The sequence below is a fragment of the Oxyura jamaicensis genome, chromosome 1, assembly GCF_011077185.1.
Source record: "Oxyura jamaicensis isolate SHBP4307 breed ruddy duck chromosome 1, BPBGC_Ojam_1.0, whole genome shotgun sequence".
In the NCBI taxonomy this organism is placed as follows: Eukaryota; Metazoa; Chordata; class Aves; order Anseriformes; family Anatidae; genus Oxyura; species Oxyura jamaicensis.
Window position 1 is genome coordinate 133,341,843 of NC_048893.1, and position 23,860 is coordinate 133,365,702.

Here is a 23,860-nt window from a genome sequence, read left to right on the forward strand (position 1 = left end):
CCTTATTGAAGCATTTACTTGGTAAAATGTGTTTATTTTGAAAAATACATTTAACAGAAAAAGATCTGGAATTTTACACACATAAAAAAGCAGGAATCTAAATCTAAGGCCTGTATTCTATAAAGCTTCCTATTCCATTTTATTTTTTTGTTGTTTGTTTTTAACGGGAGAAAATTTCATAGGCATTCATTTCTCATCTGTACTGTGAAGAACACAAATGCTTGTAGATTGTCTTGATGCATCATTTTGTGTTGAAGAATCCAAATCTGTTTTCTTTTTAGAAAGTTAGGTCATCTCTTGAACCATAGTTACTTCCTTAGTACAGCTTAGACTGGATGGAAACAAATTCTCTGTCTAAGAGAGAAAATTCATTAGCCTTTAACTTGCAATAAGCTACAGATTTACTGTTGTTGAGCAGGCAACATTCAGAAATCTTAGTCACCTGTTTCAAAGGCATGCTGGTTTTGCTATTCTAATGCATAAGAAATGCTTGTAGTTGCAGGGGATAAGCATAGAATGACAGGAAGGAAGGAAGTGAAGGAAGATCACTAAAATAAAATGAAGGATCCCAGGAACGTAAATTGTCTGAACTGAGTAGAATCTTACCCAAATCAAATGGGAAAGCAAGCACTCTTTAAACACAAATGTGAAGGAAGCAAGTGCAAACTCGATGCAGAGTTTAGGGTTATAAACAATGAGTTTTTTCAATGATCTAGGGGAAAGCTGTGTCCAGAAGCAGGACAAACAATGAGAAGATGTGAAAAGGTCGTTAGAGGAAGCAGGGACAAAATGAGGAAATACAGGCATCAGAAATGTGACGCAAAGGACCACCATAAGTTTAAAAAGTTCATAAATGTATTAGACCTAAATGCCAAGAATAGATAGTACCGGTATCCAATTCCATGGGGAAGTTCTGAGAACACATTTTTGCTTTGTCCTTTTTGAAGGATTACTTCATTCAAGCATTTTTACCATCGTTTGTCTTTGGGAAGAAGAGATAAAACTAATTTTTAAGACTAAAATAGGCAAAGAAGAGTCTAGGTGTTTAGCAGGTAAGCGACTTGGAAAAATACCTTCACAGGGTTGGCAGCTGTGAACTTGAACTTCACTTGAACTTTGGCAATTACTACTGATCAGCTGCTGCCTGCGTGGAAGTGCCCATGCCACAGTTTATGAAACCACATCCACAAAGATAACCTGGGCTCTGGGTGTTGTTTGTGTTATCCCAGTAATACAAGCACAGGGATTTTGAGGTCTCTCAAGTTTAGCATAAGCATCTGGATGGAGGGTCTGCAAGATTTAAGGACTGCTTGCTACTTTACTAGCAAATACTAATTAATAATTTGTTGGACTGTGAACTGCTCTTCTGTAGCCTTTGCTCTGGTAGCCTGATAAGAAATGAGGTATCAGGCTTTTGTAACATACAGATGAGGAAACTCATCCAAGTTGCGTTGCTGTCTACCTTATATTAAACCCAAAGCTGATACCTACCATCTGTAGGTCAACCTGTTGGTATACAGTTACCAAAACGGGAGCTTCAGTAGCAATAGCTTTGAGGAGCCTTTGTAAAGGCTTGAAGGAAAAACTTCTCAAACTTTATTGAAAAAGGTGTTGCCTGTTGAAACACTGTAGGCAATAACCAACTAGCCTCATTTAGTGACTTAAATATCTATCTTTAGTCAATTAATACAAGGCGGGCATTCCATCATCATGCAGAGGCAATGCAAGGGACTCTTCACATGGAGCAAATAGAAGAGAAGCATGTGTGGTTTGAGTTTGGTTGTCAGGACATGTGAACAGAGACAGGGAGTGTTAGCTGTTGTTGACAATGTTCAAGTATGTACAGTAGTGTAAACAGGAAAGGAATAAGGGTCAGAAGTAGGGGATTTTAAATGCAGTAAAACAGGCTACTTTTACAAAGTTTCTGAAAATAAGGGTAAACGTAAGAACAGGCAGTCTAAGGATGCTACAGAATGTGAGTTGAATGCAATTCACCCAAAACATTGACATTGTCATAACTAATCCTGTGCTGAAGCAAATGGAAAGGCCAGTTAAGTTTTTGAGACTCTTTCCAGCCCTACTTTGTTATGATTCAATGTAAAAGGGTTTTCATAAGTATATATTGGGCTTTATATATGCAAATATGCATTTCATGATCACCAATATCAGAAGATACTACTGGCAAATGCTTCCTTGATTTGGTTATTTTCAAACCGCAAACAGTAACCTTGTAAAATCAGTGAGTACAGAAATTACCAGTCTATTATAAATAACTGTGACCTTAAAATACGATGCAAACACACACAAGATAATCTCTGGACTCAGCACTCACAAAGAGTATTTCTAATTTCAAAACAATGTACTTTGCACAGGATAAAATTAGTTTTGAATTGACTAAATTTGGCTCTCATCTTTATTTGCTAATTATAACCTTGAGGCTTATGGTGGGGTTTTAGTTAGCAAATTTGACTAAATAAATGAGAAGGCATACCTGGATATTTTCATCATGTGATGTGTTAAATTTATCCCTTGGTTGTGGAATAGGAGGAAATATTCTTTTGAAACTGCAGTACCTTTGGATACAAAATGGGATTGAGAATAAATTAAAATACTGGTAAATACTGGTAATATAACACAAACATTGTGTTGTAGCTTAAGGATGTTATCAATTGCTCTGCAAATCACTAAGTGAGAAGAAGGAAAATATTCTGAGTGTAGATTGGTGGGTAACTTCTTACACTGATCGCTTGGGTAACAAGCTTACTTTGTGACTAAACCTACACTAAATAATTTATTAAACTGGTTTTCAGTAACTCGCCTGGTGTAAGTAACTTTCTTCCACCACTACGTGAGAAATTTTATCAAAGGACACATTCATTTATACTGCTTCCCTGTTGTCTTGCACTGCGTGAAGTCAATGATTTTAAAGTAATGTCGATGTTAAATGCTTAGACTTATCAGTCACTAACTTCATCAGTCTTTCCCCCTTTTTCACTTGTGATTTTGTGTGCCACAGTGCCATCCCAAACAATACTGGTAATAACACTTCATGATATAGATAACCAGATTCTTCAACGTTATAGAGGTAGGAAGGATGTGTTTCACAGAAATACCTACATTAATAAAATTGATTTACCTTTTGCGAAGAAAAAAAAGGAGCAGTGTCACTAAGATTGTTCCAAGTACTATCAGAAGTAAAAGCACAAAAATGAAGTAGTCTTTCTCTTGACCTGAAAAATCCAAGGGAGAAATATCATAATATGCCCCAAATCTACTTTTGTGGCTGTCAGTAATTAACTCCAATTTCACCTTAACTTCTTGAATAATCCAAAGGATTTCAACTTGGCATCTTACTTAAAACATCTTAAAACAAGTTGAACATATAAACTGTAGAGATCAATTACAAAAAAAAATCCAGAGAAGGAGAAAGTTGCAGGATGAAAAGCAGAGATAGTGTTGGAACTAAAAGAATAACGTTTAAGAAATGATGAAAAGGATTCAGAAGGAAGAGGATGATTGTGATAAAAACTTCAAGAACTTAAAGGGAATCTCAGAGATCCAGACAGATGACAGTTTGTGTCTATCTCAGCCCGTTCCTATAACCCTGGCATCTGACTAATAGTTGTCTTCACACTCACAACTCTTCACAGTCTGACATCAGCCTCCATTTCACAGTATTTGAGCATCTCCTCTACATTAATAGTTTCTACTGTGTTCCTTCCATGTCATTGGGTAAGAATCAAGATTTAGTTATATATTTGAGTTTGAGAGAGAAATGTTTGCAAACATTGTAGTACCAAAAAAAAAAAAAAAAAAAAAAAAAGAAGAAAAATATTCCATGGGCTTACCAAACTCTATGGGTTCACTCCATTCTCCCCAGCTTCTGTTTACAGTACATGTGCTGCTTCCACGTGCTCTGATTTTCAGAATGTATTGTTTTTTCACATTATAATTTTTGAATTCATACTTGTATCCACCTACCTAAAATCAAAGAATTTAGATGGTATATTTCAGTCCAGAGGCAAATATTAATAAAATATGGGGTTTAATTTCCTGCTACAGCAGGAAACAACGCTGATTTGTATGATTTTGTAGGTACATGGTTAAGTGTTCTTTTCTCCAAATTTTAAACTCTGATACATTAGTTCATCCTACCACTGAGTGTTTTTTTTTTGAACTTTAAAGTTGTTAAGAGAGATATTAAGAAACTTACATATGAAGATACCATAGGAAAATATCTTCCTGAGTTCTTATGTTGATGCAAAAGCTATAGTTCCAGAAGTAACTAATGTTCTGTATAAGAGTAATTTACATGCTGAAGAGGGCAGAAGTGCAAATATTTATAGGGTAAGAATACTTACGCTTATAGGAGGATCCTTTTCATGTTTTTCAGGCTCATCCTGCAAAACAAAGACAAATCTTCATTTTTATGATTTTCTTGTCAAGTAATCATGTTTTTTCCTCTTTTGTTCTCTGTTTCTCACTTACAAAGATCATGAGTAATTTTAAACTGAAAAGTCAAAATGGAGATTCTGCTCCAGTAACATCTCAGAATATGGCACTTCATTTAGAGTTTTGGCTTCCTCCTTTTCATTTTAGAAAAGGAAGAAAACATGAATTTGGTACATGTACTATAAGGTAGCTGACTAGGGAAGGTGCCCTCCTAGATCTGATACTTGTGGACAGAGAAGGTCTTGTGGGTGGAGTGGCAATTGGTGGACTTGTTGGCCATAGTGACCATGAAGTAATCGAGTTCAAAATCTTTGGCGATCTTTATATACACCCTCTAAACATAGCAGATCTGGAAGCTGTCTTTCCAGCTGTCTTGATAACAGGGCACAAAACTGATGTGAACAGCAAATTTCTTCTCCTTCAAATCAAATTCTATTAGGCAAATACTCACGCATGTATTTTCTATTAGACAAAAACTTATGCATTCCATACAGTCAAAGTTTAATTAACGAGAATCAAATATTTTCCATGACCAAAGAGCCTGAAAAGTTTGAAATATTTAAGAAACAAAACAGCATAGGCATAAAGATTAGGAAATGATATCACCAGCAGTGCTTTTAGTAAGGATGCCAGAAAGCATTGAAAAGGTGAGCTCCTGGAAACATTTATAATATGTAATGTCAGAAGGAGAGTTGTCATTATGGAAAAGTGAATCCCACCCATTCCTACTGCTACAGAGAAAAGAAGAACTAACATATGTTTCTTTAAAATAAACATCAAGAATATTGTTTTAGTCTTATTCCTTTTCAAACTTGTGGGTTCAAGAATTTTTTGAGATCTGTGGAGGAGGATCGGATGCCTCAGCCTCATCTGTTGTACTTGATGGGTACCAGACATACTTCACCTGTGGTAAATTGGCATGCTCTGTATTGCCTTACATTTTTCTTGTGGTTACCATGGTAAATTGGTAGTACTCTGCCTATACAGTAAGATAATTCCCAGCTCGCTTTTGGTATGTACGTATTTACATCAGAGTTAGCCATCTTATGTTTCTCTTATAACCAATGGAAAGAAAGAAGTGCTTTAAGGACACAATTTGTCATATACCTTAGGAGGTGAAAAATACCACATCTGACTGCGCAGAGAGTAGAGGGTAACTTACTGAAAAGTAAATGCATCCTTTGCAGATGTCTGCCCTGGGCCTGTATTAACTTTCCCCTGCCTTGCTGGTATCTATTTTTTTTTATTATTTTTTTTATTTTTTTTTTTGAGGAATAGCTTATTTTCTCATTAGCTTCTGATTTCAGAAAGTAGGTTCATATAGAAAGAGATGGATTGTGCAGAAAGATGAGGATTGGGTTGTCTTAACCAGAATAAGGGCAGTGTCCGAGAGAAGGCTGTCAAAGAGTGTGACATCATGGGGGAGATGGTGGAGGAGACGGAAAAACATCCCCATGTGTTGAAACTGAGAGGCAGTTGTGAGCTTTCCAGCATCTGCAAAATGCCATCAGGGTAGCTGAAGCAGGTTGAGCATGAGGGGCCCTGGCCTGGACTGGAGGCTGGTGCCAAGGAAGGAATCTCATTTTGGATCACTGGTCTGCAATTCTACAGTCATCTCCTGTGAGATGAGCTCATGCAGGACAGCATCTTGGGTGCTCTCCTAGTCTTTGGACAGAGACCCCTCATAATGTTTCCCTTCTCTCCTCTGTTTTTCTGCTATGCTGATCTCATTAGTTTGAAATAAGTTCATGAGCAGTGGGAAGTTAGAACAGCAGGACCAGAGCAGGAGGACACTACACAGCTTATGAGAAAGGAGTTAATAAGTGAAGGAAAGAGAACATTGCATGCTATGTAAATACATTTAGCGAGGTATGGTGCCAAATTCAAACCAATAAATTGTTTTTACCTTATTTTGTATGTTAATTTCATACTCAAAACAACTTTCAATTTTCTGATAACTTGTAAGGGGTTTTTGCCATGTAATTATGCAACCTGCCGGATTGCTAGTACAGTTGACACTGACATTTAATGGAGGAGTGAATCTTTCTGGAATGGAATGAAATGAAACAATTAATGTAGACATGGTCTGTAATCAGCTACAACTCATTCATATTAAAATGCATGTGAAGCTGAGGCAGCTTATATACAGCTGTGCACTACTGATGGTAACAAATGCTATCTGGTAAACAGAAGTAAAACACGGAGCAAAACTGGAGAATCTAGTGCTGCAGCTGTTAGATATTGAAGTAACTGAAGTTCATGTAAAAAATTGTATGAAGGATTTTGCGTAATTCAGTCATATAGTCTGCACCATTTTCTCTACATCTAGATCTCACATTGACAATACAAGTCTCCATAGGAAAAAAGATGGACATTTTTATCCAGGTGATGGTATTCAGGTAGAAGGTCGAGTCATCTGAATCTGAGTGCCTACAATACAGCTGTCTATGGGTGACCTGGGTGTCTAACCACTACAGTCAGCACAGACCTCATCAGTAGTGCCCACAGTGCCTGCAAAGCCCACCATGGAGCAGGCATGCTCAGCTGAACAGCTCTGGCTTTCCAGCCTGCACTGACTGCAGGCAGGAGTCAGTTGCTTGAACTGTCCTGCGCTGTGGATTTTAGACCACATAGGACACCCAGAAAGACCCTGGTCTCTAACAGGTCCTGAGCGCAACTGCAAGCCTTGTGGATATCTGAGGGTGTCGAGCGGAACCAGAAGCATGTTTTAGAGAACTGAATCTTGTCACCAATCTTTACTGGAGCTTGACCACCCAGCTCACATGTAGGTAGCCACTGACCACTTTCAAAGCTGACTTTGAAAGTTATCAACGATTACATTTCATCACTTGGATCCCATGGATTTGTTCACACTGTTCTCAAAGCTACTATTGCAATTTCTATGTCTGTTCAGTTTAGTAAATTTTGGAAATTTATGCACTTTTGTTTTATTCTTCTTTTTTTTTCTCTTCAGAGAGAAATCCCCCATTTTTTTTTTTATTTTTTTTTTTAATATATCTTTAATACAGCAGTAATAAAATAAAGTTGTCTGTATACTTACCAATTGTATACAGTCTTATGTAGTCATCATAGAACAGGATCTGGGAATCTTTGCTAGACCCATTCACCAGGAAATAAGCAGGTTCGCCTTCAATCATCACATTTTGGAATCTGCATCCTGTGTGCATGCCATTTTCACCTTTAATGTAAAGCTCACATTCTATCTCGTTCTCATCACTGTATATGACAAGATATTTGAGTAAAAAGTGGGCAGAGTGATGTGCTGAGTGAGAATTCAGACTTTCCAAGACTCAAGCAGGCTTACTTACCTTGATTTTTTCCAGTAGAGAAAATATTGGGTATCTGCTGGAGCATTCCTGCCTGCCTGCCAAGTGCAGTTCATGAGAGAAACATCATAAATCACACAGGAGAAGTTTTCAATGGCTGATCCCTTCATGCCTGCAAACACAACAATCTCTGTTAGGAGGAAGAGCTGTGTGACTGTTCCAAGACAGAGGGATGTATCCACATAGCAGTGGGTGTAATCTTTCTGGATTTTAGTAAGGCCTTTGCTACCGTCCTTCTCAGCATCCTTCTGGATAAGTTGTCCAGCTGTGAGTTGAACAGGTTCATGCTGCACTGGGTGATAAACTGACCCAATGTCAGACCTCAAAGGATTGCAGTGAATGGGGCTACATCTGGCTGGTGGACAGTCGTTAGTGGTGTTCCCTCAGTTCTAGGGCTGGTTTTGTTCATGATCTGGATGCAGGAGTTGAATGCATCCTCATCAAGTTTGCTGGTGAAGCTAAACTGGGAAGTGTTATCTCTCTGGAGGGATGAGAGGCCTCGCAGTAGGATGTAAATAGGTTGGAGCATCGGGTGACTAGCAACAGCATGTCGTTCAACAAAGGTAAATGTTGGGTGCTGCACCTGGGACAGAGTAATGCCCTCAGTAATGTGCTTTAACTTTTGGTTAGCTTCGAAGTGGTCAAGTAGTTAGACTTGATCATCTTTCAAGGTCACTTCCAACTGAACTGTTCTGTTCTGTCTTGGCACATGCTTGGATATGCTAGTTACACCTGCATCTCCAACCAATTATTGCATAGGTTAGCAGTGACAGTTGAGAGAAAACTGGAATCTCACTGTATTTTGCCTACCTCTGAACTGTGAAACTTGGGAGAGAGCATTCACATTGGTAAAGCAAAGCACATGGGCTTTTAACACCATCCTTGGTGCTACAGAGAATATTTCTCATTCTGTGACCAACACTCAGGAACCCTCTCCTGATGTGCCTCCTGATCAAACTGCCCACTCGGGGAGAGCAACTTTGCCCCTTTCCTGCAGCACTTTCAAGTGGGGATCTAATTTCTTTGGAGGCTCCCTTGTGGCTGCGCTGTGCAGGCATGCTCGGCCTCTTCCTCTCTTCTTCCACAGCCAATTCTCTGCTTGCTTCTGCGGTGTGCCCCAACTTCAGCAAAAGGGTAGGGCCTTCCTCCACTTCTGCCTCTGATGCCCTCCAGCGCCCCGTGTTGAGGGCGCCTCAGGAAGCAGTGGGGATTCCCTTGGGGAACTTGTACATGTGGACATGAAGTCCGGCTGGGGAAGAGCACCAAGAGCAAGAGGTTTTAAAAGGCAGCGCCCTGTCTTCACTCTGACCGGCACCGTGAGAAAGTTTCCTCTGTGAAGTCCCCAGGAAAAGATGAGCAGGGCAGTGCCTTCTCTGCTCAGATATGAGCAGGCTGCTAAGCACATCCTCTCTGTCACATCTGAAGCATCCCAGCTGCAGAAGCACTGGTGACTGGGTGATTTTAATGGAGAAAACCGCTTTCAGAAGGAAGGGGGAAATGGCCCATAAAGACTCCAGGTTTGGATATATGAATCTTGGATCTGCCTAAATCCCACTTTAATTAACTCACAAATGGGACAGGTGCAGAATATTTCTATTTGTGAACAGTTGCCTTAGCACAATGGGTGCATGCCAGCTGCAGGAACCCTACCATGTGTGTGAGCCAAGGCCAGGTTAGGAGATTACTACATTCAGTTTGCCCCCATCTGCTTATCACCAGCATTTCCTTTCCTCTCTTCCTCCCATTTTATGGGTTTCACTGATCTCTAGACTGTGCCTTTTGGTAGCACTGTGGTCTGGCTTCTGACAAACCCAACACAGCCCAGCAGAAAAACATTTAATAAAGATGTGGGCACTAAGATTCAAACTCATGATAGCCAGAACAGTCACTTGAATCCAGTCCTAAAACCACTGTAATTTAGTGGCATTTTGGAGCCCTGGCAAGAAAAAGAAATAATTTAATTATTGATACATTTTTAGTAATAACTCTCTTGCCGAAGTGCAGAACAGTCATTTGAGAGCAAATAATTTTAACAGTTTTGAAAAGAAACAAAGAAACAACCTTTTTTTTTTTTTTTTTTTTTTAATACAAAAGAATAATTAATAACTATGTAAGGAATTGTTTTCTATGACACTGTTTACCATTTAAAGGAGTGCAAAAGGAAAAAAACGTTACCCAGATCATAAGCGTTACCTTCAGGGATAAATTGGCAATGTTTTGAGATGTTCTTATCTGGTACTTCAATGGTAAAGTTTATCCCTCTGTGCAGAGGTAGATTACATTCTATTGAAAAACTGCATTTTCTGTTCTTCACCTGAAAAATAACAAGTTGATGTCTTATTTGTCTGTTTTTCCTCTGCTGTATTAGATGGAACTGGCTCTGAAAGTGATAGTCAGCAACAAGTCCTATGGCCAAAATCTAGTGTGTATATATATCTGTACATATTTCAGTCTCAAGAGCTAACTTCCTCCTTTAACACTTGAGGGTAACGTAGAATGAAGCTGAGTCATTGAACGCATAAGTACACAAAAAGCTTTCTACACTAGTGTGTGACTATTAGAGAAGGCTAATATTACCCCATAAGAGAAGATGGTGACTAAACTGGTACACCAGAATGGAATTTAACCAGAGGATCCTGGTTAAATAGAAGTCCTCAGCTGGTCTCCCCAGAGGCTAAGAAAGGTTTCTATGGCATTAAGCTTATAATCTTCAGTAACAGTGTGGTGTTATTGTAGTACATATTTCCAATTAAACACCTCCTTTTCTGTGCTAAATAAGCCCTTCCTCTCTCCTCCTCATTTATCAGATTTTACCTCCAACTGATCAATTTTTTAAAGGTAAATGCAGTCTATAAGAGGAAAAGTAAAAGGTGCGTTTTTTTGTCTCAACAAATTAGCAAGTGTACCGTCATCCTTCTAAATTCACTACCCATGGTCATCATGCAAATATATGTAGAGAAATCCTCGCTGCTCTCCCAGGACAGCTCCATTCTTCTCCAATTCCACGTCAAACTTTTGATAGGTGATTCTTGTGTCTCTGCTGAAAGGGTTAAAGAACAGGTTCAGTAAGGACATGCTGTTATTCTTGAGTAGAGAGGATAGTATCTGTTAGGTCTAAGATGACTATTGCCAGCTTAATTATAAATATCTCTAATAAATGAGGAAGTAAACCCTGTTTCTCAGCCTATGTCTGCAAAATCATACTTACGCTCCATACACTGGAGGTCAGCATGCGAGGGATGAAATAGTGTCACACACATGCAAATGAGTCCAAGAGCATCAAACATCTTTTGTTGTCTGGAAAGAGGTAACGAAGCCTTCAGGGAAAAGAAAAAATAATAATAATTTTAATAGAGTGATAACAAAGAGCACTTTTTTTTTTTTTTTTTTTTTTTTTTTTTTTTTTTTTCTTCCTGCAAAGCTTCATTTCCTTCATGGGAAGAATGAAAGAAGTTGTTTAATTCACCCCTAGAACATATTCTTTAGAAAAACCAAGCAGAAGTTGTGCTTCAGGACTTCTGGTAGGCACCTATTCTTTGAAAGAACTGAATAGACTCACTATCAGCTCTTACAACACAGCGATTTGAGATACAGATACCACAAACTCTAGTTATGACACATCCACTCAGTTTTCAGTGCAGAGACCATGACTTTGGCTTGCTGTTCGCTCAATATCTACCCTAACCATACCATCAAAAAGTCATGTGCTCTTGCTTCCTGATCCTGTGAATGACCCTGCCAATTTTCCTACGCAGCACTCCTGCTTCTGCTGCAAAGTGAGCACCTACACTGGCTTTCAACTGTTTGTTGAAGGCACTTTTTGGAAAGTGGACAAATTGTTTTTTGGCTGTGTCAGGCTATGGATGACTGACTCACTTCTCCGTGAGTGCTCTGCTAAAGCTGGCAGCACCACCAAGGCAAGTTCAAAGCGTCTGCCTTCTCCTGTCTGTATCTGAGGTGTGCATGGAAAACTTCCATAAGATAGATATGAACTACCTAAGCAAAACAGCAGGAGAAAGGCTCTGTCAAGTTTTAGAAGGAATGAAATACTGACCTGCTTACTTTTTTTGTTTATTTGTTTTTGACTGTGACAAATCTACAGTCTTTTTCTTTTCAGGCTGATTTCAAGATTTCATGTAGGAAATCATTAATAATGCTTGAAGCATTCCCCTTATTCCCCGTTTTATAATTGTTGTTATTATTTTTAGAAGCAAAGGGTGTTTCTGTTTTTGTTTTTTGTAGGTTCTTGTTTTTTTGTTTTCTTGCTATTTACTATTTTTTTTTTTCCCTGACCACAGATCTGCTTTTCATTTTTCCTGAATGTTTCAAATAGAAGCATTCATCATAAAGCTGACATTTCTGTCAGCTCCTGATTAACCTGAATGAGTTTTATTTATTTATTTATTAGTTGTTTTTGTTATTTACTGTGGTCCCTCACTTTTCACCTGTTTTCATAGAAGACCGAGTATAATAAAGAATTACAATTGTTAGGTGTATTTCCCTGAATCCCCATCACTGTTAATACGATACTTTTTTTTTTTTTTTTTTCCTACACTTTCTATGCCGCGTATTTGTTTTGAACAAATGAGCATCCAGAACTTGTTGAATCTTACTCTGGACTCAAAATATATTGGGATATGATCATTACATCAGTCTTTTTATAATCTATTAAATGATTTCCCTGATTTTGTCAATTTTTTTAATGGAAATTAAAAAATACTCATAGATGAGAGAGATATGTGACTCCCTGTGTGAGAATGTGTTTATGCTTTAATCAGATTTTCTTATCTATGTATTTTATATTCTATTTCTACAGAATAATAATTTCATAAAGTCTTTACATATGTGTGAATTGTTTAAGCTCCCGTTACAGGCATTGGAGATCTGGCTGAATTCTATTCAGTGCTTCTGGTACATGTAAATAATTTCTCAGTTCTTGTTTTAAATCCTTTGATTATATGGAGGTCTTATTAAGCTTGTTGATGTTTTTCTAATGTTTATTTATTTATTTAGCATATCTGGTTTTCTGTTCCCTTCTGCTGAGTTTCTTTAATTTGTAAATATTTTCCTAAAGAAATAGCAGCAATCAAATTTTACAACTAGCTGGGTCTCTTTTTTGCCTACTTTTTTTTTTTATTTTTTATTTTTTTTGGTCTCTTACAAAATGTTTGAATATTACCTTTGGTAGAGCATTGTACAGACAGTAAGTGGAAGGGTAGAACTTCCCATTCAGGCTGTGTGAATATAAAGCAGGCACTGCTGCCTGCTTTATCAAGGTACTTCATGGCTTTGTTTTCATGATTAGTCCTCTAGCTCAGGGTCAATGATCAAGAAAAATATTTTTCTTTTTCTTTTCCTTTCTTCTTTTTCTTTTTTCTTTTTCTTTTTTATTTTTTTTTATTTTTCTTTTTCCTTTTTTCTTTTTCCTTTTCCTTTTCCTTTTCTTTTTCTTTTTTTTTTTTGTTTTCTTTTTCGTTTCATTTCATTTCGTTTCTTCTTTTCCTTTTCTTTTCTTTCCTTTTTTGTTTTCTCTTCTCTTTCTTTTCATTTTTTTCTTTTTATTTATTTTTCTTTTTCTTTTTCTTTCCTTTACTTTTTCTTTTTCTTTTCATTTAATTTAATTTCATTTCGTTTCTTTTCTTTTTTTTTTCCTTTTCTTTCTTTTCCTTTCTTCTTTTCTCTTCTCTTTCTTCTTTTTCTCTTTTTCTTTTTCCTTTTCTTTTTCTTTTTCTTTTTCTTTTTCTTTCTTTTTCTTTTTTTTTTCTTTTTCTTTTTCTTTTCTTTTTCTTTTTTCTTTTTCTTTTTCTTATTCTTATTCTTTTTCTTTTTTTTTCTTTTTCTTTTTCTTTTTCTTTCTTTTTCTTTTTGTTTAATTTCATTTCATTTCTTTTTTCCTTTCCTTTCCTTTCCTTTCCTTTCCTTTCTTCTTTTCTTTTTTTATTTTCTTTCTTTTTTCTCCTTTTTTTTTCTTTTTCTTTTTTTGTTTTCTTTTTCTTCTTTTTTTGTTTGTTTCTTTTTCTTTTTCTTTTTCTTTTTCTTTTTTTTTCTTTTTCTCTTTTTTTTTTCTTTTTTCTTCTTCCCCTTCCCTTCCCTTCCTTTCCCTTTTTGGGAGAGCACCAGCACCACTTCCTTTCACTAAGACCAGCAGGTTTTTTTCTGTTCCTTTCTATGTTCTTTGTTAAGAAGCAATGGCAACTCATGGTATTTTTGCTCTAGTATTTCCTACTAGTGTAATTTTCTAGTAACCATTTTCTTGATTGCAGGCATTTCTAAGGCTAATTCTAAGACTGTTAGGTAAATTCTTTTGAACTCAGGAGAAGTTCATAAGCTTGCCAATAGTTTGTTAATTGTCTGTCTTTCTACGTTAATTTTTATGGTCATTTCAGAAGACATAGAAATGGCTTGGCATGGCCTGTCCATTACAGTCTCCAGAAATTGAGCCAGGACAGAGTGACTCTTCACTGTAGCCTGACGCTTTTCTGCTTATCTCTGCAACATCAATCTTTTCTTTGCAAATCATTCTGCTACAGTGAGGATGTGGCCACAGCTGCTGGGAAGTGATACTGAAGAATCTTAAGTACAAAGGGTACTAAGGACCGGCACTGAAATGCTCTGTGAGATAAAGGTCTCAACATATATTTTCTCTGTTTTGTGCCTTCTGTTTAGTGACTCTTAACCTTTCATTGTTCTTTTCCTCATCCTTCCCTCAATTTTAGATGTTTGCTTCCTTATTCTCTCTTAACTCTCTTCTCTCCTTTCCTTTATTGTCTTTGCTTCATTCTTCCTGTCATCTCCTTCTGTCTGCTCTTGTGACTCTTGGGCTCTCAAGTTCTTATGCATGACAGCAGGCCCATACTGTAAATGCTCTCCATGTTTTCTCATGGAAATGCTCACCTGATCACTGCCAAAGGAGTCATCTGCAGCCCTTCCTGATTAGAGGAGTGCCTGCTGGCACTGTTGTGTCCAGGCTCTGGACATGTCACTGGGCTTCCAGTGAGGGTAGCAGAAGTGGCGTTTACTCTCCTCATAAGAAATGTCCCTTTCCATTGACCAGAGCACTGAAGGAATTTGCTTCCCAGTGAATTTGTGTTTCACTGTTGACTGACTTTTAAAATAAATTACACGATAAGGGATTTAGGTTGGGTTCTTGGTGTGCTCTCTCCATTACCCCACCAGGATTGAAAGCACCAACACATAGCCAGGTTTTCTCTGGTTTGCAGGCAGGGTGAGGGATAGAGGAGCTGCAGGGAGACTTAATTCAGTTGCCTTACTCTTCCATACCTTCTGCCTGGTAGCCAAGCAAATGGCTCCAGCACCACATCTGCAGGAGATTTGTACTCTCAGGTCCTCCACCCTCTCCCAGACTGGTCTCTTGCAAACAGGTATGGTTAAACTCTCTCTGCTCTCAACAGACCTCAGGGTGTCAGAAGAAAGTTATAGTTGTCTCAGACTGGTTGGGAGTGTTATTTGGAGGATCAAACTAACAGAAACAAGAACATACTTGTGTAAGTAGCATTGCCTTCATTCTTAACCCTATGCTTGTTTCTGTTTTGATTTTTTTTTTCCCTTTTTCCTCCTGACCAGCCTTGCTGGTGCCTTGGTCTTTCAGCATGTGTCTATGCTACTGCATGGGTGAGGGACGCAGAGGGAACTCAAGAACCTGGTTTCCACACTCCTCAGTTCTTAGCTCACTCCCTAGCTCTCTCCAAGGCAGATTTGCTATAAACCTAATCTATCCACCTAAGCTATGTGGATGTGAGCTGGCCAGTGCTACGTAACCCTGGAGCTATGACAAGCCCTAGCTTTCTTTTTAGGTGTATGGACATAGACTATATGGTTATTTTTTCACTAGAAAAGTCTTATCATGGAACACATTTAAATTACTGCTAAGTTTATTATCTAACATTACCAGATGTATGATTTGTCTTACTCAGAAGTAGTGATCATATCCCTGGTAGGGTGGGTTCTTTCATTGTATGCTAGTGAACTTGAGCATATTCAATCTTTTGTAGCTAAACATGGGCAAACTCTATATGCTTTGGAATGATCTCAGTATTGATGTGCCAGAATGAAAATAAGGTCACATTTAAAAGTTGTGGCATATCTACAGGAGTTTTTTTACAGAAGGCATCAATTAAATACTGGCTTTAATTTCTTTCCCTATTAGTCTGTACAGACTGTTGTCTCTTCTCTCAGGATGTGAGTGTAGAATGCTACGCAAAAATGCTACCTGAGTCCAAGGTTCCTTGGTTCTAATTCCTAGCTCTACCAGTGACTTTGTTTTCCTGAGTGGCTCTGGGAAAATTATTCCTGCCTATGACACCCTTCCAGAGATGAAAATTTGAATTTTACTCTCTGGGTGATATGAACATAAGTTGATGCTTATACATACAACAAAGCAATGCTTATACATTGTGGACATATGGAGAGCACCATACACATGCTAAGCATACCAGAAGACATACAAATAGGGATAAAAATCTGGCAATGCATACAAGGCAATTAAATATTTACCTCACACTGATGCTTCAATGAAGCTTTTCCAGAATCAATTCAGTCTCTAGATCAGTATTTTCATTTTTTGAGATGGTACAAAAGTGGCAGAAGGGATATAACGTTATTCTGTTACGCTTCAGAGGGTCCAAGACAGGCTAAATAAATGGACTGACAAGCATTTCATGAAGTTCATTAAAGGTAAATGAGCCCTTGGGATTCTTGCACAGGATGATCTGCTGGAAAGCAGCTTTGTAGAGAGGGCCCTTGGAGTCCTGGTGGACAACAAGCTGACCATGAACCAGCAATGTGCCATTACGGCAAAGGCAGTCCATGGCAACCTTGGCTGCATTAGGAGGAATGAAGCCAGCACAACAAGGAAGGTGATCCTTCCCCTCGACTACAGGTGAGGCCCAACCTGGAGTGCTGGGTCCAGTTTGGGCTTCCTAGTACAAGAGAGACATGGACCCATTGAGTCCAGCAAAAGACCACAAATATGGTTAAGGGAGTGGAGGTTTTCATAAAAGGAGAGGTGAAGAGAGCTGTGACTTCACTCTGGGGAGATGAAGGCTCATCTTCATCTTGAGGATCTTATCAACTGGGAGGAATAAGGAAGACGGAGTCAGACTGCTCAGCAGTGCCTAGTGATTGGACAAGAGGCAATGAGCACAAACTGAAATACAGGACATTCCATTAAAACACAAGAATACACTTTTTACTTTCAGGGTGGGCAGACACTGGCACAGCTACACAGAGAGGTTGTTGAGTCCTCAGTCCTGGAGATATTCAAAAGCTGACTGGACACAGCTCTGAGCAACCTGCTGCAGCTTACTCTGCTGTGAGGTGGGACTGGACGGTTTCCAGAGGTGCCTTCCTGCATCGACTATCCCATGTTCTTTATTTTAGGATTCAATTTTTTTTTTTTCTTTTTTTTTTTTTTTTTTTTTTTCCCCAAGAAACAGAAACCCACATATTTCTAGTCAGAATAATTAATAGAAAGAGTATAGAAAATAACATTTATTTTAGCTGTTGCAATATAAATGCCAGATAACAAATGCCAAATCGTAGAATCGTAGAATGGTTTGGATTGGAAGGGACCTTAAAGATCATCTAGTTCAGTCCTGCTGCTGTGGACAGGGACAACTCCCACCAGACCAGGTTGCTCAAAGCCCCCTCTAATCTGGCCTTCAACACTTCCACGGGGCATCCACAGCTTCTCTGGGCAACCTGTTCCTGTGCTTAACCCCTCTCTGAGTAAAGAATTTCTTCCTTACATAGAATCTAAATCTTCCCTCTTTTAGCTTAAAACCTTTACCCCTTGTCCTGTCAGTACAATCCCTGACAAAGAGTAGGTATTGGAACACCACTGTAAGGTCTTCCCAGAGCCTTCTTTTCTCCAGGCTGAATAGCCCCAGCTCTCTCAGTCTGTCTTCATAGGAGAGTTGCTCCAGCCCTCTGAGCATCTTTGTGGCCTTCCTTTGAACCTGCCTCAATTTCCTTCTTGTGCTGGGGGCCCCAGGGCTGAATGTAGGTTCTGTAATTCTCCTTGCCATAGGCAAATAGTGAAGCAACACCAGAGCTGCCTCCACATGCCTGTCACAATCAGCCTGCAAGCAAAATAAACTACTCAAGATAACTAAGATTGTCCAAGAAATTATTAATTTATTTAAGCTACTGTAATTTCTTCCAGTTAAAGTTTCTGATGAACAAGACGAGTTCCATGCATACGTACTGAAATACTCACCTGTGCAGAGACAATTTCCATGCTGGAATATTTCTTGATAATCTCCTTAAGGAGTCTGCTTTTTTGTTTGTTTACTTGCTTGTTTTGTTTTTAGTTAGTTAGTTAGTTTTTAAGTTTAACTGGATTAAAAGGGCTAAAGTGTGAAAAAAAAATAATTTTTAGTATCTGTTAAATAGTACTAAGCTCTACAGAGACACTACTGCACTCTTATGCAATTACATATCACTGTAATGTAAGTTTTAATCACCACTAAATTCTTATTTTTTGTTTTTCGTATTTGTTTGCCCTTTTAATAAATAGAGCAACAGATATCATAGACATTTCATAGTCTTCCCTGAATCTTGCAGAAAGCTCTAGAAGTTTTATATATATATAAATTTACATTTTTAATCAAATAGGCTTATACATCACAAACATTCTGCCCAGGTTTTCTTAAGCAGTAAATTAATATAGATTTTGTAGATGTTGTACTATAAGTCAACCTAATTTAATCCTTGGCAAACATTTAGATTCTGCACAATTCATTTATTTATTTTGCGGCAAAAGAAAAAAAACATAAAGAATAGAGAGTCACGTACCTCCTCTTGAAAAAATCCTCCTCCTTTATCGTGTTTGATTGTGGATCGGAGCTGCAAAGACCCTTAAACCTGCAAGTTTTTTACTCTGCCACTTTTTATACTGCAAGCAAATGTTCAATTGCAAAAGCTGCAAGTCAGAATGTTACTCAGATTATCATTTCCCCTACTGCGTTTGAACTTCCTTATATTTCCTAATTTGCAGATGCTAATGATTTCACACGAACTGATCACGCAACTAACTCTTCCTTCCTGCTATGTTAGATAAGCTAAATATTCATAGTCACAGTGTGCAAACTAAAATACACAATAGTTGTGAACGTGCCCACAAAAATACCCCTCCTATAAATAAGAACAGTTTCATAAATAATACGTTCTGGAAATACATTACTGCTGTTCTGTTACAAAAACTGCAGTTTTGTGGAACTAGTCCATGCTTAAAGTGCTTACAACAAGGTTATTTAATTTTATCAGAATCTGACCGGCTATATACATTATTTATGGCCAGGTTCTCCCTTGGGTAAGATCAATCCTTAGGCATGCAGTTGGAAGCAGCCAAGAAAATTCTGTCTTGCATATTTGTAGGCAAAGAAGTGGCATTGAAAATGCAAGACCCGCATTTCTGAAATGTATGACTTTTGGTTTGGTATGGTTCGGTTCATCTTAGGCTATGATACCATGCAAAAGTTACTGAATTTTCAAATTTAAAGAAAATATACAAAGTATACTGGATATTTTGAACAGATTAATGTCAAGTTTGTAAAAGACTTTTCAGTCATGTAAATGTGAGAATCTAACCCACAATATTCGCTTTAAATTTCAGCAACATTAGATGTGGCTCAGGGTGATGCTGAGAATTAGCTACCTCACAGCTGGTTTTATGTGATATACATAGAAGAAGCTAGTTGTTCTTCATGCAGATGGTTCTTTTTATTTCTTGTTGTTCTCAAGCACTGATAGCCAGGGTGATTTGAATTACCCTGTACCTTCCACCTCTAGCACAGGCACAATAACAGGAAAGAGAACTCCCTGGCTTCTTAGGAGTGGGACAGGATCCTTAGACTGCTAGAGGAAGGGCAGTTCTTAACCCGTCTTTCCTTGAACCAAAATCTCTATTATTATTAGTAGTTGGCTTGTGCATGTGATCAGATCCACCAATAGAGAGTTCTCAGACATTTCTCATACCTTGTCTCTTTTGGGTTTATTCTGATAGTGGGAATTAAAGTAGTTCAACAATGTTCAGGACACAATTAAAGCAAGTATTGCTCACTGTTTTCTGTTGGTGGTTGAGAACGTTCCTCCAGCCTTGTGATAGGTACAAGGGAGGATTTGCACATGAGTCTGCTCTCAAAAGATGGTTTTCACTTGGGAGAAGGAAAAGGGGAACAAGGACTGAAAAGGGTTGAAAATGCTCTAAATGATGGAGCCTAATAGAGTAACAAGACAAGTCATTCCAGGCGAAGGAAATAGATAAATGATCCATTAAGTGTTCAGAGATAACCTTGAACCCTTTTACACTCGTTTTTATTTATTTATTTATTTATTTTTATTTTCCTCACAAGGTTATTGATTTTTATGAAGGAATTTACTTCCTGTTGTGGTGGTATTTTTGGTCAGGCTCTGGGTAACTTGAGGGTTGTCTAACAGTCTCATCTGACTAGTACTTTAGGGCTCTTCAAAGAGTAGTTGAATTAGTTTTGACTAATGTGTTTCAAACTCCAGTCTGGATTAATTCACCAGGGTCTGTGTGCACCAACTGGCTCAGCCAACCTTCCCCCCTGCTCAGGTTGTGTCTGCCCTGCTTCCTCAATGGCTGCTGTGGGGTGGGCCCTGCTCAGGGAGGGCATGGCCTGCTGGCCCCATGGCTCTCCTCTGGTCCTGGCTCCCTCCCTGGGGCAACTGATCCTCCTTGTGCCATGATATATCTGCATGGCCAAGCCCAGGACTGTGACTCTTTTGGAGACCAGCTTCCTTCAAGACCTCTCTTTTGTTCCCCCCTTCAACAGTCCCCACCCTCTCCTGGGAGCTATCAGCTCAACAGCTTGTGAACTGAGACACTCCATATCCTGGTGTTTAGGATAAGCCAGCAAAGATTTGGTTTTGTCTAATGTGTTATTCTGTGCTAGTTCAGTGTTGTCAGTGTCAGAAAATGAGACTCCCCCATGAGTAGTGAGGCATGGGCAGAGACTTCTCCAGTTCTCCCCAGAGGAGATGAGGTTCTTCAAATACATCAGTAGAAAAAGGAAGGATAGGGAAAATGTCATCCCACAGCTGAATGGGGCAGGTGCCCTGCTGACAAAGGATACGGTGAAGGCAGAGTTGCTGAATGCCTTTTTTGCTTCAGTCTTTACTGCTAAGACCAGCTCTTCAGAATCTCAGACCCTGGAGTCAAGAGAGGAAGTCCAGAGAAAGGAGGACTTTCCCTTGGTCTCCATCATCTTTGAAAGGTCATGGAGAACAGGAGGGGGGGCTGATGACTGGAAGAAAGCCAGTGTCATGCCAGTCTTCAACAAGGGCAAGGAGGACCCAGGCAACTACAGACCAGTCAGCCTTACCTCCATCCCTGTAAAAGGTAATGGAACAGCTCATCCTGGAGGTCATCTCCAAGCATATGGAGGATATGAAGGCGATCAGGAGTAGTCAGCATGGATTCACCAGGGGAAGTCATGTTTAACCAATCTGATAGCCTGCTATGACTAGCTGAGTAAAGGGAGAGAGATGAATGTATTCTACCTTGACTTCAGCAAGGCTTTTGACACTGTCTCCCATAACAACCTCATAGGCAAGGAAGTGTGGGATAGATGAGTGGATGAAGTGGATTGGCAATTGGCTGGATGGCAGAGCTCAGAGGGTTGTGCTCAGTGGTGCAGAGTCTAGCTGGAGGCTGGTAGCTAGTGGTGAAGAGAGTCCCATCACCAGAGCTCTCAGTTCACAGGTGTAGGGTGTTCTGCTGAAACCTCTCACAGGTTGTGTTCCACAATGTTGATGCAGGTGTAGCTAGCCAATTCATTAATTGTTTATCATAGATGAAAGAGAGACATTCAATTTGCATGGTCTGAAAAATCTGCTACTAATAATAGATTGGTTTAGCATTAGCTTTGCAGCATTAGGTGAAGCCCTGAGGAGAGAAAAAACAACAACAAAAACCACTAGGCTAATGAAAGTTTGGAAACGTTACCAATCTTTCATAAGTAAGGAGTAGAGGGAACAATTGTTTCCATATCATTCAATAAGTTGCCCAACGTGGTATGAAGTTGTTTTGTAACAAGCTAACAAGGGCCAGTGTAATGCATAGAGTTTTAAGAAATGCACAGCAAATTTTTCCACACAATGTTTATTTTGAAAAAGCTACTCTAAAAAAATAAATATATATAGTACCTTTTCCTCTTCTGGACACCTTAAATTTGGTTGAGTAATGGATAAATTCAGGTTTTTAACATTCCTTCAGCCTGTGTGGGTCCTTGTGGATGGCAGCAACATCTTGAGCAAATGAATTGGTCACCCCAATCTGGTGTCATCTACAAAGACAATGAGACCTCCTCGAGGTCATTGATAAAGATGTCAAACCGGACAGGTTCCAGGATAGAACTGGTACTCCAGTTGTCACAAACATTTGTTCTTGGTAAAACCATCCTGACTACTCCCAGTGATCTTTTTCTTGATATGCCCAGAAATGTGTTCCACAAGGACTTACTCCATGACTTTCCTATGCTGACAGGCCTGAAGTTCTGTGAGACAACCTTTTGATCTTTTTTTTGAAGACGGGGCAACACTTGCCTTTCTTCAGTCGTCAAAGACCTCTCTGGTCTCCTCAGCCTTTTGAAGATGATAGAGAATGGGTTTGGCAGTTATCAGCTCTCTTGAGTAAAGTTCTTTGGGTCTCGTAGAATCGCAGAATGGCTTTGGTTGTTGTTTGAGGGACCTCAGAGATCATTCAGTTCCAACCCCCCTGCCATGGACATGGATGCCACCCACTAGATCACGTGGCCCAGGGCCTCATCCAACCTGGTCTTCAACATCTCCAGAGATGGGACATCCACAGCTTTTCTAGGCAACCTGTTCCAGTGCCTCACCACCCTCTGAGTGAATCATTTCCTCCTAATCTCTAATCTAGATCTCTCCTCTTTTAGTTTTAAACCATTCCCCCTTGTCCTGTCATTATCTGATTGAGCAGAGTGGCTGTCCATCTCTTTCATAAGTCCCCTTTAAGTACCGAAAGGCTGCAATGAGGTCACCCCAGAGCCTTCTCTTCTATAGGCTGAAAATCCCCAGCTCTGTCAGTCTATCTTCATAGCAGAGGTGCTCCAGGCCTCTGATCATCTTTGTGGCCCTCCTCTGGACCTGCTCGAACAGATCAACATCTTTCTTGTGCTGGGGGCCCCAGACCTGGACACAGGACTCCAGGTGGGGCCTCACAAGGGCAGAGCAGAGGGCCACAATCACCTCCCTCACCCTGCTGGCCACTCCTCTGTTGATGCAGCCCAGGATGCAGTTGGTCTTCTGGACTGCAATTGTGCACTGCCGGCTCCTGTTGAGTTTTTTGTCCACCAGAACCCCCAAGTCTTTCTCTGCAGGGCTGCTCTCAATGAGTTCTTCTCCCATTCTGTGCTCATGTCTGGGATTGCCCCGACCCAGGTGCAGCACCTTGCACTTGGACTTGTTGAACCTCATGAGGTTCACATGGGCCCACTTCTCAAGCTTGTCCAGGTAATGGGCATGTATGTTTGAGTTTTCTCATTTAATCCCTTCCTTAAACCCTCACTCGTTGCTTTGTTGTTCCTTTTCTCCTTGTACCACTTTTTTTAACAAGCTGGTCTCCTGGTACATTTTCTTGTTTCCTTGAGTATCAGGATGGCTCTTTTTTCTGCTTAGAGAATGCTGTCTTAAGTGACTTGCCTGCTTTTCCTAAGCTCCTTTCCTGAATAAGCTAAAATATGCTATTCCTTACAAGGAGAAAACAGGAAACAAGTAAGTATTTTGCTTAGCATCTATTTAACCAGACCAATTTAACAATACCATCTCCTGAGTGTATTGGTACTGTCTTTATTATTGCTTTCTTATTCCCTTCCCGATAGCAAGCCAATGTATGCTTTATGCCTCATGGCTATTACAGTCAGATTACAGTCAGACATATGCATCACTCTGGCAATTTTGCACAAGAGGAAAGATATCATTAAAGGTTTTATAAGCTACTACAGTCTAGTACAACCCCATCAGTCTTTTAGTATGTGACTGAGCATTTCAACTCT

The 23,860-nt window shown here is 39.3% G+C and overlaps 2 protein-coding genes across 5 annotated transcripts in view; one reads left to right on the forward strand and one right to left on the reverse strand.

Annotated features, from left to right (window-relative positions):
* Window positions 1-5,577, forward strand: part of ASMTL (acetylserotonin O-methyltransferase like) — a 39,542-nt gene extending 33,965 nt beyond the window's left edge. Inside the window, exon 14 of the transcript XR_004747023.1 lies at window positions 5,568-5,577. The gene's annotated coding sequence lies outside the window, so the exon portion shown is untranslated. The remainder of the gene's footprint in view (window positions 1-5,567) is intronic.
* On the reverse strand, window positions 19-18,953 carry LOC118159302 (granulocyte-macrophage colony-stimulating factor receptor subunit alpha-like). 4 transcript variants are annotated; one of them, XM_035314110.1, is made up of 12 exons: window positions 18,615-18,953; window positions 11,008-11,116; window positions 10,706-10,839; window positions 9,993-10,113; window positions 7,782-7,911; window positions 7,514-7,689; window positions 6,359-6,498; window positions 4,358-4,400; window positions 3,849-3,977; window positions 3,137-3,230; window positions 2,492-2,573; window positions 19-354 (listed from the first exon to the last, which is right to left on the reverse strand). In XM_035314110.1, the coding sequence occupies exons 2-12, from the start codon at window positions 11,084-11,086 to the stop codon at window positions 286-288; spliced, it is 1,197 nt and encodes a 398-aa protein (XP_035170001.1). In that variant the 5' UTR covers window positions 11,087-11,116; window positions 18,615-18,953; the 3' UTR covers window positions 19-285. The 4 variants fall into 4 exon arrangements, with proteins under 4 accessions (XP_035170001.1, XP_035169886.1, XP_035169826.1 ...); XM_035313995.1 differs by having other exon boundaries at window positions 9,975-10,113; window positions 18,615-18,952; XM_035313935.1 differs by having other exon boundaries at window positions 9,975-10,113; window positions 10,706-10,850; window positions 11,007-11,116; window positions 18,615-18,952.
* Window positions 18,954-23,860: the final 4,907 nt, after the last annotated feature.